This window comes from Esox lucius, chromosome 3 (assembly GCF_011004845.1).
Source record: "Esox lucius isolate fEsoLuc1 chromosome 3, fEsoLuc1.pri, whole genome shotgun sequence".
In the NCBI taxonomy this organism is placed as follows: domain Eukaryota; kingdom Metazoa; phylum Chordata; class Actinopteri; order Esociformes; family Esocidae; genus Esox; species Esox lucius.
In genome coordinates this window covers 21,205,852-21,219,975 of record NC_047571.1, presented here as the reverse complement: position 1 = coordinate 21,219,975, position 14,124 = coordinate 21,205,852, and the positions used below count along the sequence as shown (strand labels likewise).

General features: G+C 42.1%; 1 protein-coding gene and 1 long non-coding RNA gene across 2 annotated transcripts; both read left to right on the top strand.

Annotated features, from left to right (window-relative positions):
• Positions 1-104: 104 nt before the first annotated feature.
• LOC109615177 lies at positions 105-6,438 on the top strand. Its single transcript, XR_002196153.2, has 5 exons — positions 105-167; positions 4,659-4,851; positions 4,934-5,017; positions 5,183-5,254; positions 5,598-6,438. It is a non-coding gene; the product is annotated as an uncharacterized LOC109615177 (long non-coding RNA).
• Positions 6,439-7,688: 1,250 nt separating this feature from the next.
• LOC105020507 (BTB/POZ domain-containing protein 2) lies at positions 7,689-14,027 on the top strand. The gene is made up of 9 exons (XM_010887629.3): positions 7,689-8,269; positions 8,414-8,533; positions 9,920-10,076; positions 10,216-10,321; positions 10,477-10,674; positions 10,770-10,962; positions 11,079-11,166; positions 11,729-11,875; positions 12,004-14,027. Exons 1-9 carry the CDS (start codon positions 7,728-7,730, stop codon positions 12,163-12,165), a joined length of 1,713 nt encoding a protein of 570 aa, XP_010885931.3. The 5' UTR covers positions 7,689-7,727; the 3' UTR covers positions 12,166-14,027.
• Positions 14,028-14,124: the final 97 nt, after the last annotated feature.

Sequence of the window (14,124 nt, the reverse complement as noted above, 5' to 3'; positions counted from 1 at the left end):
ACAGCTCGGCGCCGCGTGACGTCACGGTTGATGTGACGAGAAGCAGCTGCAGCCGGGGGCCACGAGACATCACGGGATGGGTGGGGGGGGTCTCCCTAAAAACACCGCATTTCGCCCGACTTGCATCTTTGTGGTCTTGGCTAATACTGGTAACAGCTCAAATTGAGGTAAGCTCGATGCACCAATGTAAACGTTTTTACCCGAGGCAAACTTTGTGGACAACGAACAATGGACACAGTTAAACTTAATGTGATAACTTGGAATGCTGCTCGATTAGCACCATCGCGATTTACCCAATCCCTGCATAATAGCTTGTTTGACAGAATCTGTATGGATTTAAAAAAAAAATGATGTGACCACGTGATCCAACCTCTCCCTAAACGCACCCAACGTGGCCAACCCTACATTGGGTAGGATAATTTTACTCACACATTCACACAAATGACACACACTAGCGACGTCACCAGACCTTAGTTTTCAAGGCCCTAGCCCCGGAGGTTTTTGGTCAGGCACGATTGCTTGCCAAAATCGTATACATTGAACCTATCAGCTATATTCTTAATTGTGACCTAAAGCTTTCAGTATTGTAGGTATATGAAAGAGAACAGAGTTGAGTCAGCTATGGTAGAAGCAGATGTTCTAGTACAATGGTGTCAAACCAGTTCCACGGAGGGCCGAGTGTCTAAAGGTTATTGGTTTATCCTTAAAAATTGGTTCCTAGTTCAGATCTAAACAACCAGGTGAGGGTAGAATTTAACCAATTAGTGACATAATTAATCAATCAAGTAGAAAGTGAAAGCGAAAACCTGCAGACACTCAGCCCTCCATGGAACCGGTTTGACACCTCTGTCCTAGTAGAAGACAGCACTTACAGACAAGACACAATTTTGTCAAAACCATTTACTTACAGTTTGTCACAATTTAATTTTAACTTTTCAAACTTAAATCTACTTATTATAATATTAATGTATAACAGCTATTTTCCTGTTTGTGCAATCAAGCTATATGCTTTACTGCTGTTGCTAAGGAATATATAAAATATGCATCATGCACACTGCTGCACTAAAGACTCCACTCTTTGGGTGAAATGTTGTGTTTTTAGGGAGACCCAGGGGATTGGAGTCTCTCCTTCCGTACAAAAAAAAATGGTTGTTTTCAGGACATTGTTTTAGAACTTAGGAATTAGGGTATGAATCTTTCAGCCAATCAATCCTAGACATACTAAGCATCTTGGGCACTGGGCAAGATCACAATGTTATCAACAGTATCTAACTTAAAGTTGGGAATACCTACTTTCTGATTGCATGAACGCATATAGTGAGTTTATTTGCTATTTGAAAAAGTGTCCATATACAGTGCATATAAAAAGTCTACACACCCTGTTAAAATGCCAGGTTCTTGTGATGTAAAAGAATGAGACAAAGAAATCATGTCAGAACTTTTTTCACCTTTAATGTGACCTATAATGTGAACAATTACATTTAAAACCAAACTGAAATCTTTGAAACTCACAATAACCTGGTTGCATAAGTGTGCACACCCTTAAACTAATATTTTGTTGAAGTACCTTTTGATTTTATTACAGCACGCAGTCTTTTTGGGTAGGAGTCAATTATCATGGCACATCTTGACATGGCAATATTTGCCCACTCTTCTTTGCAAAAGGGCTCCAAATCTTTCAGATTGCGAGGACATCTGTGCACAGCCCTCTTCAGATCACCTCACAGATGTTCAATTGGATTCAGGTCTGGGCTCTGGCTGGGCCATTCCAAACCATTAATCCTCTTCTGGTGAAGCCATGCTTTTGTGGATTTGGATCAAGCGTGCCGCACAAGCCCTGAAAAGTGAAGCCAAAACGTCTCGATCGCCCCCTGGTGAGTGGTCCCAGTATAGGTCATAAACCCTGCCCTCCCCATGTTATTCAATGGGACGCGAGACCAACTAAACAATTAAATTACCCTTCAATTATCTTTTTTCCGAAGCTGGTTTCTGTCATTTACTGTAGTTTGTATCACGCTAATGTAAATTCAAGAGTTTGTTTTTAAAATAAGTTGGTTTTTAGTTAGTTATTTAATGCTCTAACAACGGTGTGGTGATGTCGTGATTCACAGCTTTGATTGACAGCTATCTGAGCCGAGGAGCCACTGAAGTGCCATCCTCCTTCGGAGGACTGAGGGGAATGGAGCTTTACATTTAATGTCTACATTTCTATAATTGATATAATTTCACACGGACATAATGGGTTGTTCTGCAGTACATTGTGCTAACCGATCTGGCATTTCCAATCGATCTTTGAATTTTTTTCGGTAAGTTAAATTTATAAGCTATTTAATTAGTAAATAAATGTAATGGGCTAGCTAACGTTAGCTTAAAGACAACAAACCTCGTTAATAGCTAGCAGGTGATCGTTAGCTAGAAGTTACCAATTATTTTTGTATTAGGCCTATTCTAAATTAAGGTTAAACATGATGTAAGTTAGGCTATAACTTATCGTCTAGGTTTACCAAGCAAAGGTTGTACTGTACTTGGACTTGCGATTGATTACGGTATGCGCATTCTGCGAGGGAGAGTGAGGGCAGGGCACAGGGGTGGGGCCGTTGATTTCGCGGCTTTACGGCTTTACTTCCTGCTCGCTACTGCGCATAACTACTGCGCAGAACTGGTCCCAAGATCGCTATCTGCGCAGGCACAAGTCCAAGATGTCAGCGCCGTATCGGGACACTGGCGGCTTCAGTTTTCACCAATGGAAAAGAGCGAAAGGGCGTCGTCCATTTTTTTTTACAGTCTATGATTTGGATGTGTTCTCTGGGTCGTTGTCGTGCTGAAAGGTGAACTTCATCTTCAGCTTTCTAACGGACGCCTGAAGGTTTTGTGCAAAAATTGACTAGTATTTGGAACTGTTCATAATTTCCTCCACCCTTACTAAAGCCCCAGTTCCAGCCTAAGGAAAACATCCCCAAAGCATGATGCTGCCAACAACATGCTTCACTGTGGGTATGGTGTTCTTTGGGTGATGTGCAGTGTTGTTTTTGTGCCAAACATACCTTTTAGAATTATGGCCAAAAAGTTCAACCTTGGTTTCATCAGACCATAACACATTTTCCCACATGCTTTTGGGGGACTTGATGTTGTTTTTGCAAACTTCAGCCGGGCTTGGATGTTTTTCTTTATACAAAAAGTCTTCCGTCTTTCCACCCCACCCATAGCCCATTCATATGAAGAATACGGGAGATTGTTGTCACATGTAGCACACAGTCAGTACTTGCCAGAAATTCTTGGAGTTCCTTTAATGTTGCTGTAGGCCTCTTGGAAGCCTCCCTGAGGGTCCATTTCTGATTATGTCTCTGTTTTGCCATATTTTCTCCACTTGATGATGACTGTCTTCACTGTGTTCCATGGTATATCTAATGCTTTGGAATTTCTTTTCTACCCTTCTCCTGACTGATATCTTTCAACAATGAGCTCCCTCTGATGCTTTGGAAGCTCTCTGCGGATCATGGCTTTTGCTCTGAGATGCAATTAAGAAAATGTCAGGAAAATCCTACTAGAGAGGATCCCATCAGCTGAACTTTATTTGTGATTAATCAGAGTCAGTTTAAATGATGGCAGGTGTGTAATGACTTCTATTTAACAAGAGTTTGAATGTGATTGATTAATTCTGAACACAGCCACATCCCTAGTTATAAGAGGGTGTGCACACTTATGCAACCAGGTTTTTATTTTTCATTTTTCCCCCTTGAAGATTTCAGTTTGTTTTTCAATTGAATTGTTCACATAAAGTTCTGACATGATTTATCTTTGTCTCATCACAAAATCTGGCATTTTAACAGGGGTATGTAGACTTTTTATATCCACTGTAACATAAAACCGACCCGAAATACTGGTTTTATACACTATTGCATTTCTCAATTTGCAATTGCCTCTTTCCACTTTAACATGTCTTATTGTTTTTGCCACAGGCACATACAGACCACGTGTAGGCCTGAATTAAAATTGCAATGATAAAACAAGGGTTTTAAAAATAACACTTGAATTAAATATAATTCTTGTTGTTAATTAATTTTAATTACTATTTTATTGTCACTGCAGCTGTGGCGATTGCACGGTCCTGTCACCCTTGTTTCAAGCAAGCAGAGATAACAATATACTGGCTTATTTGAATCAAACGGAACACATTCCATTAATAATATTAACTCAAACTATGAAGATTATGACTCACGTTCAGACAGTGATTTGCAGAAATTGTTTAAAGAACCCCAAAAGTTTCCAGGTTTACTTTGCAAAAGAAACATTTCTCTAAAAAAAACACATCCTAATTGGAGTATTTTTTGCTCTGGGCTTAACATGCTCTATCTTGAAAACTGATCTGCTGATTCAATCATAACAGAAAGTTACTGATTAGCTGTCAAGGCATATAATGCAATATACGTCTGGGCACATTCAAGCTAAATCTATCAAGTTGAGGGGGATGTTGGTAATAATACATTATATATCTCCTGCATTTAACTGTGTTATCACCTGTTAATGGTTAAATGGATGAGGGTTTATAAAGGAGAGAATTAAGGACTAGACATAGCACTCCTAAAGAAAAGGCCTGATGATGACGACTACTGTCGGTATGCTGACATTGCTGTGCTTTATGTGTGTCTGGGGCACAGGTTCAAAGAGACATGGAGGATGAAGGCAGTGGGAAAAGCAGAGGGAATGACATTCAGACTGAAACACAGGGATCCAAAGCTCCTGACTCAACTTATTTCCAACAAACCTGCCAGCCAGACATTCACGCTGTGCTAAGAGGCATGACAGCTATGTTGACTGAGCAGATTACATTTTTGAAGAGAGAGATTAAAGGTATTTTCCCCCACATTTTGAACGTTGTACTGTATAACTCACACTGTATATTAAAACTCAAAATGTCTAAATGTAATTACAGTTTAAGCAGCTGCCTTTGAGTCCTTGACAGCCAGGTCAAATACCACTGAGAGTGAAGTAGAGATTCTGCACAGAGAGAATGAAGGTAACATGTTTACACAACAACATCTGGATATCAATTATGCCCAGGGGCAACATTTTCACCGTGTAAATGTAGCCTCACAAATGCTCCAGAAGTCACCATCATCATACTATTATACTTGTATGATATACAACCATCTAAAAAAATACAATTTTCATGTCATTGTAGCACAGGCAAAGAAGCTAAGAGAGTTGGAAGAACGGAAGACTGTGGTGAATATGCTGAAGACCGGCCATGGAGGTAAATATCAGTAATGTACTCTAATCCTCTACCTTGTGTTTAAACCAGCTGTACTGTGAAATCTTAACTGAAAGCTGTACTTGCACTGTTCATGCAGTGAAATGTGAGACCATTATGCAACACAATATAGTTCAGTGTGACAGCAGCACCATCTCAGGGTGATCTACTGAGTCTTCATCGTACATTGCCTTGTATGTCCAATATATTTTCAAAGCTTGACATCTAATGAGCTCCATCTTAAATGTGGTTTTGGTTCCAATATACATGTTGAAAGACCGTGACATGACCTTTTCAGTGTGACAGAAAGTCCCATATAGAGTTATTCTGTCCTTCTGTCTGCCAGTCAGGAAGGTGGCTTTCTCTGCTTCACTTTTGGGATCAGGAGCAGCTGGTACCACAGGACCACACAATGCTGAAGTTATCCTGGTCTACAGACAAGTCTTCTCGAACATTGGCAATGCCTATAATTCAAACACAGGTATGGTACACTGGAAAAAGGCTGTTAGGAGAATAACCAGTGATGTCCATCTACTTGCTGATGTCAGAAATTTTTTTAGGAAGAGCTTAAGGCTCATGGAGCCGGAGCATAATAGCACGATTTATAATGAAATCCTGTTGATGATCCATTCAACAGTTTAACAATTAATGTTGACGATTTTCTATCAATACTTTGTGTGCTACAAAAATACACAGTACATGGCCTATGTGTTTAATGCCATTTTTGTGGGGTGTTGGGTACTAGTTTCTTTACAGTACCAGTGAAGGGTGTTTACCAGTTCCAGTTCTACCTGGGGGCACATGGGCACAGCTCATATCATTAATCTGCTGCCCTGGTTAAAAATGGACAGCAAGTATTAATTGCTTATACTCACCATACTTCACCTTATGGGAATGCTTCTAATGGGGTCTCAGTACTGCTGGAGGTGGGAGATGTGGTCTACCTACGTCTCAGGGTGAATTCAAGGGTATTTGACAATATAAACCACCACACCACTTTCAGTGGACATCTGCTGTTCACCATGTAAAAACAAAAGGATTATAGAAGTGAATTGAAATGCTTGGATCTGTTGGTGTAGCATGAGAATATAATATATACAGTGGCTGTCAAAAGAATTCATCCACTTCCACATATTTTTTGAAACAGTGTTCTTATTATGAATATGTGCTCATACACAATAATTTCAACGGCCATTTACGTGTTCTGGTTCATGTAAGAAATGTATGTGAATAATTTTGAAATCCTTTGTAAAATTACTGCTATCAGTATGGATTAGTGCAATGTTTAGACAAAGGAGGGGAGCTCTTTAGTTTTACGTAATCCACGATATGTTCTTGTGTCATGAGATGATACAGAACAAAAATAAATTGAAGCTGGTCAGTAAATGCTGTTTAAAAATCTTTTGTAATCAAGATATCAAGTAATCAAGATACTCTTATGTAGTTGAAACATTTAAAATAATTTGTTGTTCACAGCTCATGCATGACAATGTTTTTTTTTATATTTGAGTATATTATTTATGTAAGAGTGTCATTGATTTGTTCATTTGAATAAAATAATTGAGATCACATAATAATAATAATACATTAAACTAATATAGCGCTTTTCAGGGACCCACATAAGTGGACGTATTATCTTTATACCCTTAACTCTACTTTTTTATTATCTCTTTTCTGGCCAGTTGAGTAGTAAAATATGATTGCTTTCAAGAACTTGAAGGCGCTTTTATTTCTGATGTCGGTTTCCTCCATAAACTTGAAATATACTCCAAAACTATATAAAGGGTATACTGTCTGTGTGATAAAATACTATTTGCAATCATGTATTATAAGTTTACTAATGTATGAAATAAGTGGGTCCTTTTTTAACAAACATTACTATTTAAATAGTGCTTCAATATTATTTTACTACTGATTAGTGTCATAAATGGTTTCAATATGATACTGTTTTTTGGCTTGAGTGTAAGCTAGATAAATGTTGTTGGAGCCAGGTTGGAGCCTACGGAACAGAACATTGCATTTTGTTCTTTCTTTCACAAAAGGGGAGTCTTGACTAACACAAGCAACTGAAGAATAGCCTTGAGCAGACTCAACACCCCTGGTGTACAGGGTCCTACACATTTTGCACAATAAGTTGCACAAAATGATTTACATACTTTGAATAAACACGAATACCATGTATTTCACATAGTTTTGCTGTCTAATATTCCCTGTCTATGGTTAGAAGGTGCATTTCAAATGTATTGCTGTCTGCTCTGCATCCCAGATGGATGGAAATAAAGGTAACGTTTCGCAATGTTGACTTTAAATATTCACTTACACATTTCAAATGTTTGAGATACTATGGGCATTTCATTTTCGATGGGGGGAATGGGCTTCCATAACATGAATGCGCTTGCACAGAAATGAAAACACTTCAAGCCAGTGTTTTGTTATGGTGTACGTCACGCCGCTCCCACAATCTGTCAGATTCAAGATGGCGGCTGGGGACAAGAGAGGCAGACCTCCCTGCCTGAATTTAACAGGCCCTGGGCCTTTGGGAAATGGTCAGCCCAGCAACAGTGCTTATTCAATGTCTACGTCCAACAGTGGGGCCGCTTGTGCGGTCGGAGGGGCCCAAGGGGCTGCAAGGCGCACTAACCCACAGTCGGGGCCTGTCGGAGGCGAAAGCACCAGTGTTGCAGCTGTAACTCCACCGACTGTACAGAACTCTATTCAGCAAGCCGCAGCTCAAAGCGCCGCGGCTGGGTCATCTGGAGCGATGTCGAGCACCCCTACGAACATGACTGCGACTGCAGCAACGAATGCCTTCGCTGCAAGTGTACCGGTAACTCATTCCTCGTTGTCGTCAGCACCAGCTGCTGCTGTTTTGGTTTACCGGGAGCCAGTGTACAATTGGCAGGCGACAAAAAGCACCGTAAAGGAACGTTTTGCGTTTTTGTTCAATAACGAGGTTCTGAGTGACGTTCATTTTTTGGTGGGGAAAGGTATGGGTGTACAGCGAATTCCCGCTCACAGGTATGAACAAACCACTTTTCCCGTTAAGTTATGGATTTCTTGTTTGTCAACAAATAATCGTAGTAAGTACGGTGTCGAAATTTCGGGTATTACGAACAACGGAAGGGTTAACGTTTTATGTTTTTTACTTATACATTTTGTTAGATTTGTTCTGGCTGTGGGAAGTGCAGTCTTTGATGCTATGTTCAACGGAGGTATGGCGACCACCTCCACAGAGATCGAACTTCCAGATGTGGAGCCGGCTGCATTTCTGGCATTGCTAAAGTAAGAAAAAAACAGTTGGTTAAGATATTTTCCGGTCAGTATGCTGAATGTTGTGAATTTTGTATATTTACAATACAAAATGTGTCTAATGTATTGAACCCCTTAATCTATGCCATTCATGATTGTGTGCCCTAAGTTTAAAGGTCTCCCGCTATATCAACCTGGTCTCAGGAACCTACGTAGACTATTTTACGAAAATCCATGGCACCTGATTTCGTATGATATGTGACGTTACGTTAGGTTACATTACAATGCGCCACCAAAACGTATGATACATTACGAAATTATTCAAACGTAACATATCTTACAAACGCTATTACAACCAATCAAATGTTACGAGCGCTATTAGCCTTTTCATGCGTGAGTTTCAAATATTCCTTGCAGTGAAAATGAATAAACTATATAAAAAGCATACAACGGGTAATGCTTTCTACCTGGTTAATATCATAGTGTGGTCTTGAAACAATTACAATCAGGACATAAAGTTATAAACACTGTTTGAACTAAATGTGAGTAAATAACAGCGCTAACATTGTTTCGTTACTTGTAGCTAGGCATGCTAATGGTGCGAATCTAAACAAGACATTCTAATCACACCGGTGTGATTGTACACTTCAGGGACCACTCTAGCTTGATCACACTGGTGTGATCGTACGCTTCAAACAGGTTAAAACGTAAAATATAATATGAACACCAGACAAACGTATGATTTTTTATGAATGCTATGAAAGAAGATTGTTTTGACAAGATGTTAGACGTGTGTTTTGAACCGGCGACATTTGGATTACATACCAGTCACCTTACCCACTACCCCACACCAGACATGGGGATGTTAGATGAGTAACAGCAATAGCAAGGTCGCTAGTATATGTTACAAAAGCTTTTTATCATCAACATTACGTTGACTTTAGGCATCACAGCACTGGGGTTAAGGTTTGATCTCACAGCACCAGGGTTAAGGTTTGGGCTACGGTTAGGAAACAAAAAAGGTTAGTTTAAGGTTACGTCTCACAGCTCTGGGGTTCAGGTTAGGGTTAAAGTTAAGGTTAGCTATCACCGCACTGGGGTTAAGGTTTGGGTTATAGTTTGGGTTAGGATTACAAAGAAAATCACTTCAAACACATTAAACTTATGTTGTGACAACACCACTCGCCAGGAGTATTTACAGGTTCCCCAGTGGAGCAGTGGGTATTCTGTGTAAAATTCGGAAGGTCACCGGTTCGAACCACGGTTACAGCTTTTTATTTTTCATTCCGACAATAACGTTATTTTACTGCACGTAATATATCTTATGAAATTCCCTGCCTAAAATGTACGTAAAATAGTCAACGTCATCATTCTGAGACCAGGTTGGCTATATAGTAATTTAATCTCATCCACCTCCAGGTTCCTGTACTCTGATGAAGTCCAGATAGGGCCTGAGACTGTGATGACGACACTGTACACAGCCAAGAAGTACGCTGTGCCGGCCCTAGAGGCCCACTGTGTGGAGTTTCTCAAGAAGAACCTACGGGCTGACAATGCCTTCATGCTTCTCACTCAGGTCAGCAACTGATGTACTGTCTGACTTGGCTGCAGTCCCAAAACAAGACTGGATTAGATGAATAGGTTCTTCATCAGTTCATATAAACCACAGTTTACTGTGGGCATCTCTGATCGATGTCTGAACGCGTGTGTTGTAGGCTCGACTCTTTGACGAGCCCCAGCTCGCCAGCCTGTGTCTGGAGAACATCGATAAGAACACTGGAGACGCGCTGGCGGCAGAGGGCTTCACGGACATAGATCTGGGTATCACAGTTCGCTTTGGACTCTTGACTAGTGCAGCGTTTGTGTGTCACATCTGCTTCGTCCTGCTTTTCGATCTCTCCTATTTCTGTACCCCCCCACCCCTAACCCTCTCTTACCCTGTCACCCACGCCCTCCGTCTCTCCCATGTCTTTCAGATACATTGGTGGCTGTGCTGGAGAGGGACACTCTGGGCGTGCGGGAGGTGCGTTTGTTTGTGGCGGCGGTGCGCTGGGCGGAGGCAGAGGCCCATCGGCAGCAGCTACAGCCCACCCCAGAGAACAAACGCAGGGTCCTGGGCAAGGCCCTCACCCTCATCCGCTTTCCACTCATGACTATCGAGGAGTTTGCCGCAGGTAGCACACATGCTCTCGCTCTTTCTCTCACCCGTTCTTTCTCTCACCCGTTCTCTCTCTCACTCTTCCTGTCTCTTTTGTGTGTGTCTTTTCAGGCCCGGCCCAGTCTAGTATCCTGACAGACAGGGAGGTGGTGAGTCTGTTCCTTCACTTCACCGTGAACCCGAAGCCCCGCGTGGAGTTCATCGACCGGCCTCGCTGCTGCCTGCGGGGGAAGGAGTGCAGCATCACACGCTTTGGACAGGTGGAGAGTCGCTGGGGCTACAGTGGAACCAGTGACCGCATCCGGTGAGGACAGGCGCCAACCCGACACACACACACACACACACACTAATTTAATCACAGGATGTTTGCCTCAGGAGATAATCACTCTTCTCCTTTCCTCTCCTCTCATCCTCTCCAAGGTTTTCAGTGAATAGGAGGATCTTTGTGGTGGGATTTGGGCTTTACGGCTCCATCCACGGACCCACAGATTACCAAGTCAACATCCAGGTAGTGTCCGAGTCAGCTAACCACATGAATCCCACGTTATTTGGATTGATAGAATTTATTGGAAGAAATCAAATTCCATCACAGGTTATTCTTTCCTAAGTCATTGTTGAGGGTGCAGTGTATTCATGTAACTGTCAAAACAAAGGTTCTTACAAGCTGGTGGTTTTATATAGCAAGTGATTCCAGACAAATGAGCAGTTATCATCCCATCATTTTGAGAGTTGTGATTGGGACATGTTTGGAAGAAAGATGCTCCGACGATATGGCCGCATCAGTCAACAGATCTTAGTTGAATCCTTCAGGAGCAATGCCACCGTCCACACAACACAGAATGATGGAATTTATTGTGAGAGGATGGTGTCACTCCCATAGAGGTCCTAACATTTTTAGAATGGATGCTGTTCTGGTGGCTCAGGCTGGCTTAGACAATCGGTGGGCGCTGGTTTTGGCATGGATTTGTGTTTATTAACCATGTATTTGGGAACAGTGTAGACGCGGATCCCAATTGGCCCAATGAAAGGAATAGGAGCAGTTTCTATAAGGTGTTCCTTCATCCTCCCAGATCATCCACACGGACAGTAACACAGTTCTGGGTCAGAACGACACGGGCTTCAGCTGCGACGGCTCGTCCAACACCTTCAGAGTCATGTTCAAGGAGCCCGTGGAGATCCTGCCCAACGTCAACTACACAGCCTGTGCCACACTCAAGGTACCGGCCTCACCCCAGTCCCTGTTCCCTCACTGGAGACGTCTGCTGTCCTGGCACTGACTGTAATAACAGTGTTGTTTTCTTCATCTGTCCGTCCCCTCCTTCCTCATCCTCACTCCCTCCTTCAGGGTCCCGACTCTCACTACGGGACCAAGGGCATGCGCAAGGTGACCCACGAGTCGTCTTCCACCGGCACCAAGACCTGCTTCACCTTCTGCTACGCTGCAGGCAACAACAATGGCACCTCAGTGGAGGATGGCCAGATCCCAGAGGTCATCTTCTACACATAAGCTGACCTTATGATCTCAGGGGTCACAGGACTGCTGAGAGACTCCGGCTCTGTTTGAATATTTAACAAATGCCATACTATGCCCAGTGGTATTTCCTTGACGATATCTATGGTGGAAATGTCATCGGTTGGAGTTTTGAATTTGCTGTAGTTTGGTAGGAGCCTCCACGTGCCCAGGCCTGTCACAGAGCAAGGCATGGTAGTTGTCAGCTATTCAAACATGGTCCTTGTCTCTCTCCCTCACTCTCAACTAACCCCTTTTATTGCATACCATCTGTAGAGAGGGGTCTATTTCAGGGTGAGAGAGGGTGTGAGAGGCCTGGGTCAACATACCGTGGCTCCCATATTTCTGGGATTAAGGTACAGAATGGATGGGGGGGAAGAGTCTTAAATTGTTCACAACTTATTGACTGTTACTTAGGCAAAGAATGAAGGTAGGACATTTATTTCCAATGCCAACCTTTTGTATTGTCTGTTTACCTGTAGGGAGTGAGATAGACCCAGGAACTCCTATGTATGTCCAGACTGTTACCCTACCAATCAGGTTTGTTCAAATGGGATCCATTCTACTGGTCAGTGCTAATCAATGACCATCCAGTCCCCACACCCTTCCTCTAGTTTCTCAGGGTGTAGAATACTGGATAGTTGGGGCGGGGGGCGGGCAATCACCAGCTTACATTTTCTCTAATTGCACCATAGGAGTAGAGGTTGACATGGAATTAGGCTTTGAATGTGATGAAAATAACCCCACCTCTCTGGTCCAGTGGAGGTCTTGGCTTTGGGAAATGGACAACCACAAGGCCTAAAGCATTCCAGGAAATGATTCAGTTGAAGTAGTCGTCAATTTACCGCAACGTCCAGCTCAAGTTTGACTTTTAACCCAGCCCATCCAAACTGGAGGTGTCAAGGCTGCTATATTGGGCACTAGAGGAGCAATTAGGGTCAACTGACTGGCTCAGGGACAGAATTACCGGTTATGTAGGTGGCTCTGGGATTTGATTTAGCAACCTCTTGGGTACCAGTCTGATGCTCTAACCACCAATCATCCACAAGGGTGAGCAGGCCAGCGAGGTGGCTTCCGTTTGATCGTCCCTGCCTTGTGAGAATCCCCCTTTTGAAAGTTCATATTGTTGACACCTAAATGTTGACTCATCCTGTAGCTATTGTTTGTGGCCAAAGCATTAAAAAAAGTGTACCTCAAACCAAGGCAGAAATAACTAATTTATACTTCAGTTAGCGTTACGGTTTATGATTCACTGGCCAATCAGTGATTTAAGGATTAGCTAGTGAATATGATTACTTTAATATACATCCACATTGTTACTCATTCAAAAACTACTTGCACGTAATATATTTAATGGAAATCTGGGAACACTGGGTAGTTTAATTTCTGGCAAGAATTTCAGCAAGTAGTGTGCCGATGATGTCACAGTAGTTGGCCCAAAGCTTAAGGATCACAAACTGCAAGGTCACTTTAACCTTTACTGAAACCATATCCTAACCTTGGCTGGAGTTTTATCAAACCTGTTGTAGTAATACTCATCACATGCCCACACTTAGTTCTGGAATATGAAAGCCTACTTGTGAAGGGACTTGCCCTGCTAGTAGTTGTAGGTTTCAGCAGTATCCAGACCAGCCCAGGTGAATTGGAGATTAGAAAGAGCTACTGCAAAGGTTTGATGCAATTGTTTGTGACTAAAGGAAATGGTCAAGATTCCCCCTTTGGAATGTCTGTCCGATTATAACTGTTTTGACAGCCCCAACATGTTCTCCACAACTGTGGTTTATGGTTGTGTATATTATACTGGCATTTAACATTTATGTATTTTGAATTCAAAATGGATTAAATGATGTTGAAAAGTCTGGGTTTGGCCCTCTGATTACTTCCATGTGTATCATCTCTGTAGAAGATGACAGGATGTTCAGCTTTAACAGTTAACACCAATTAACAAAACCCAAA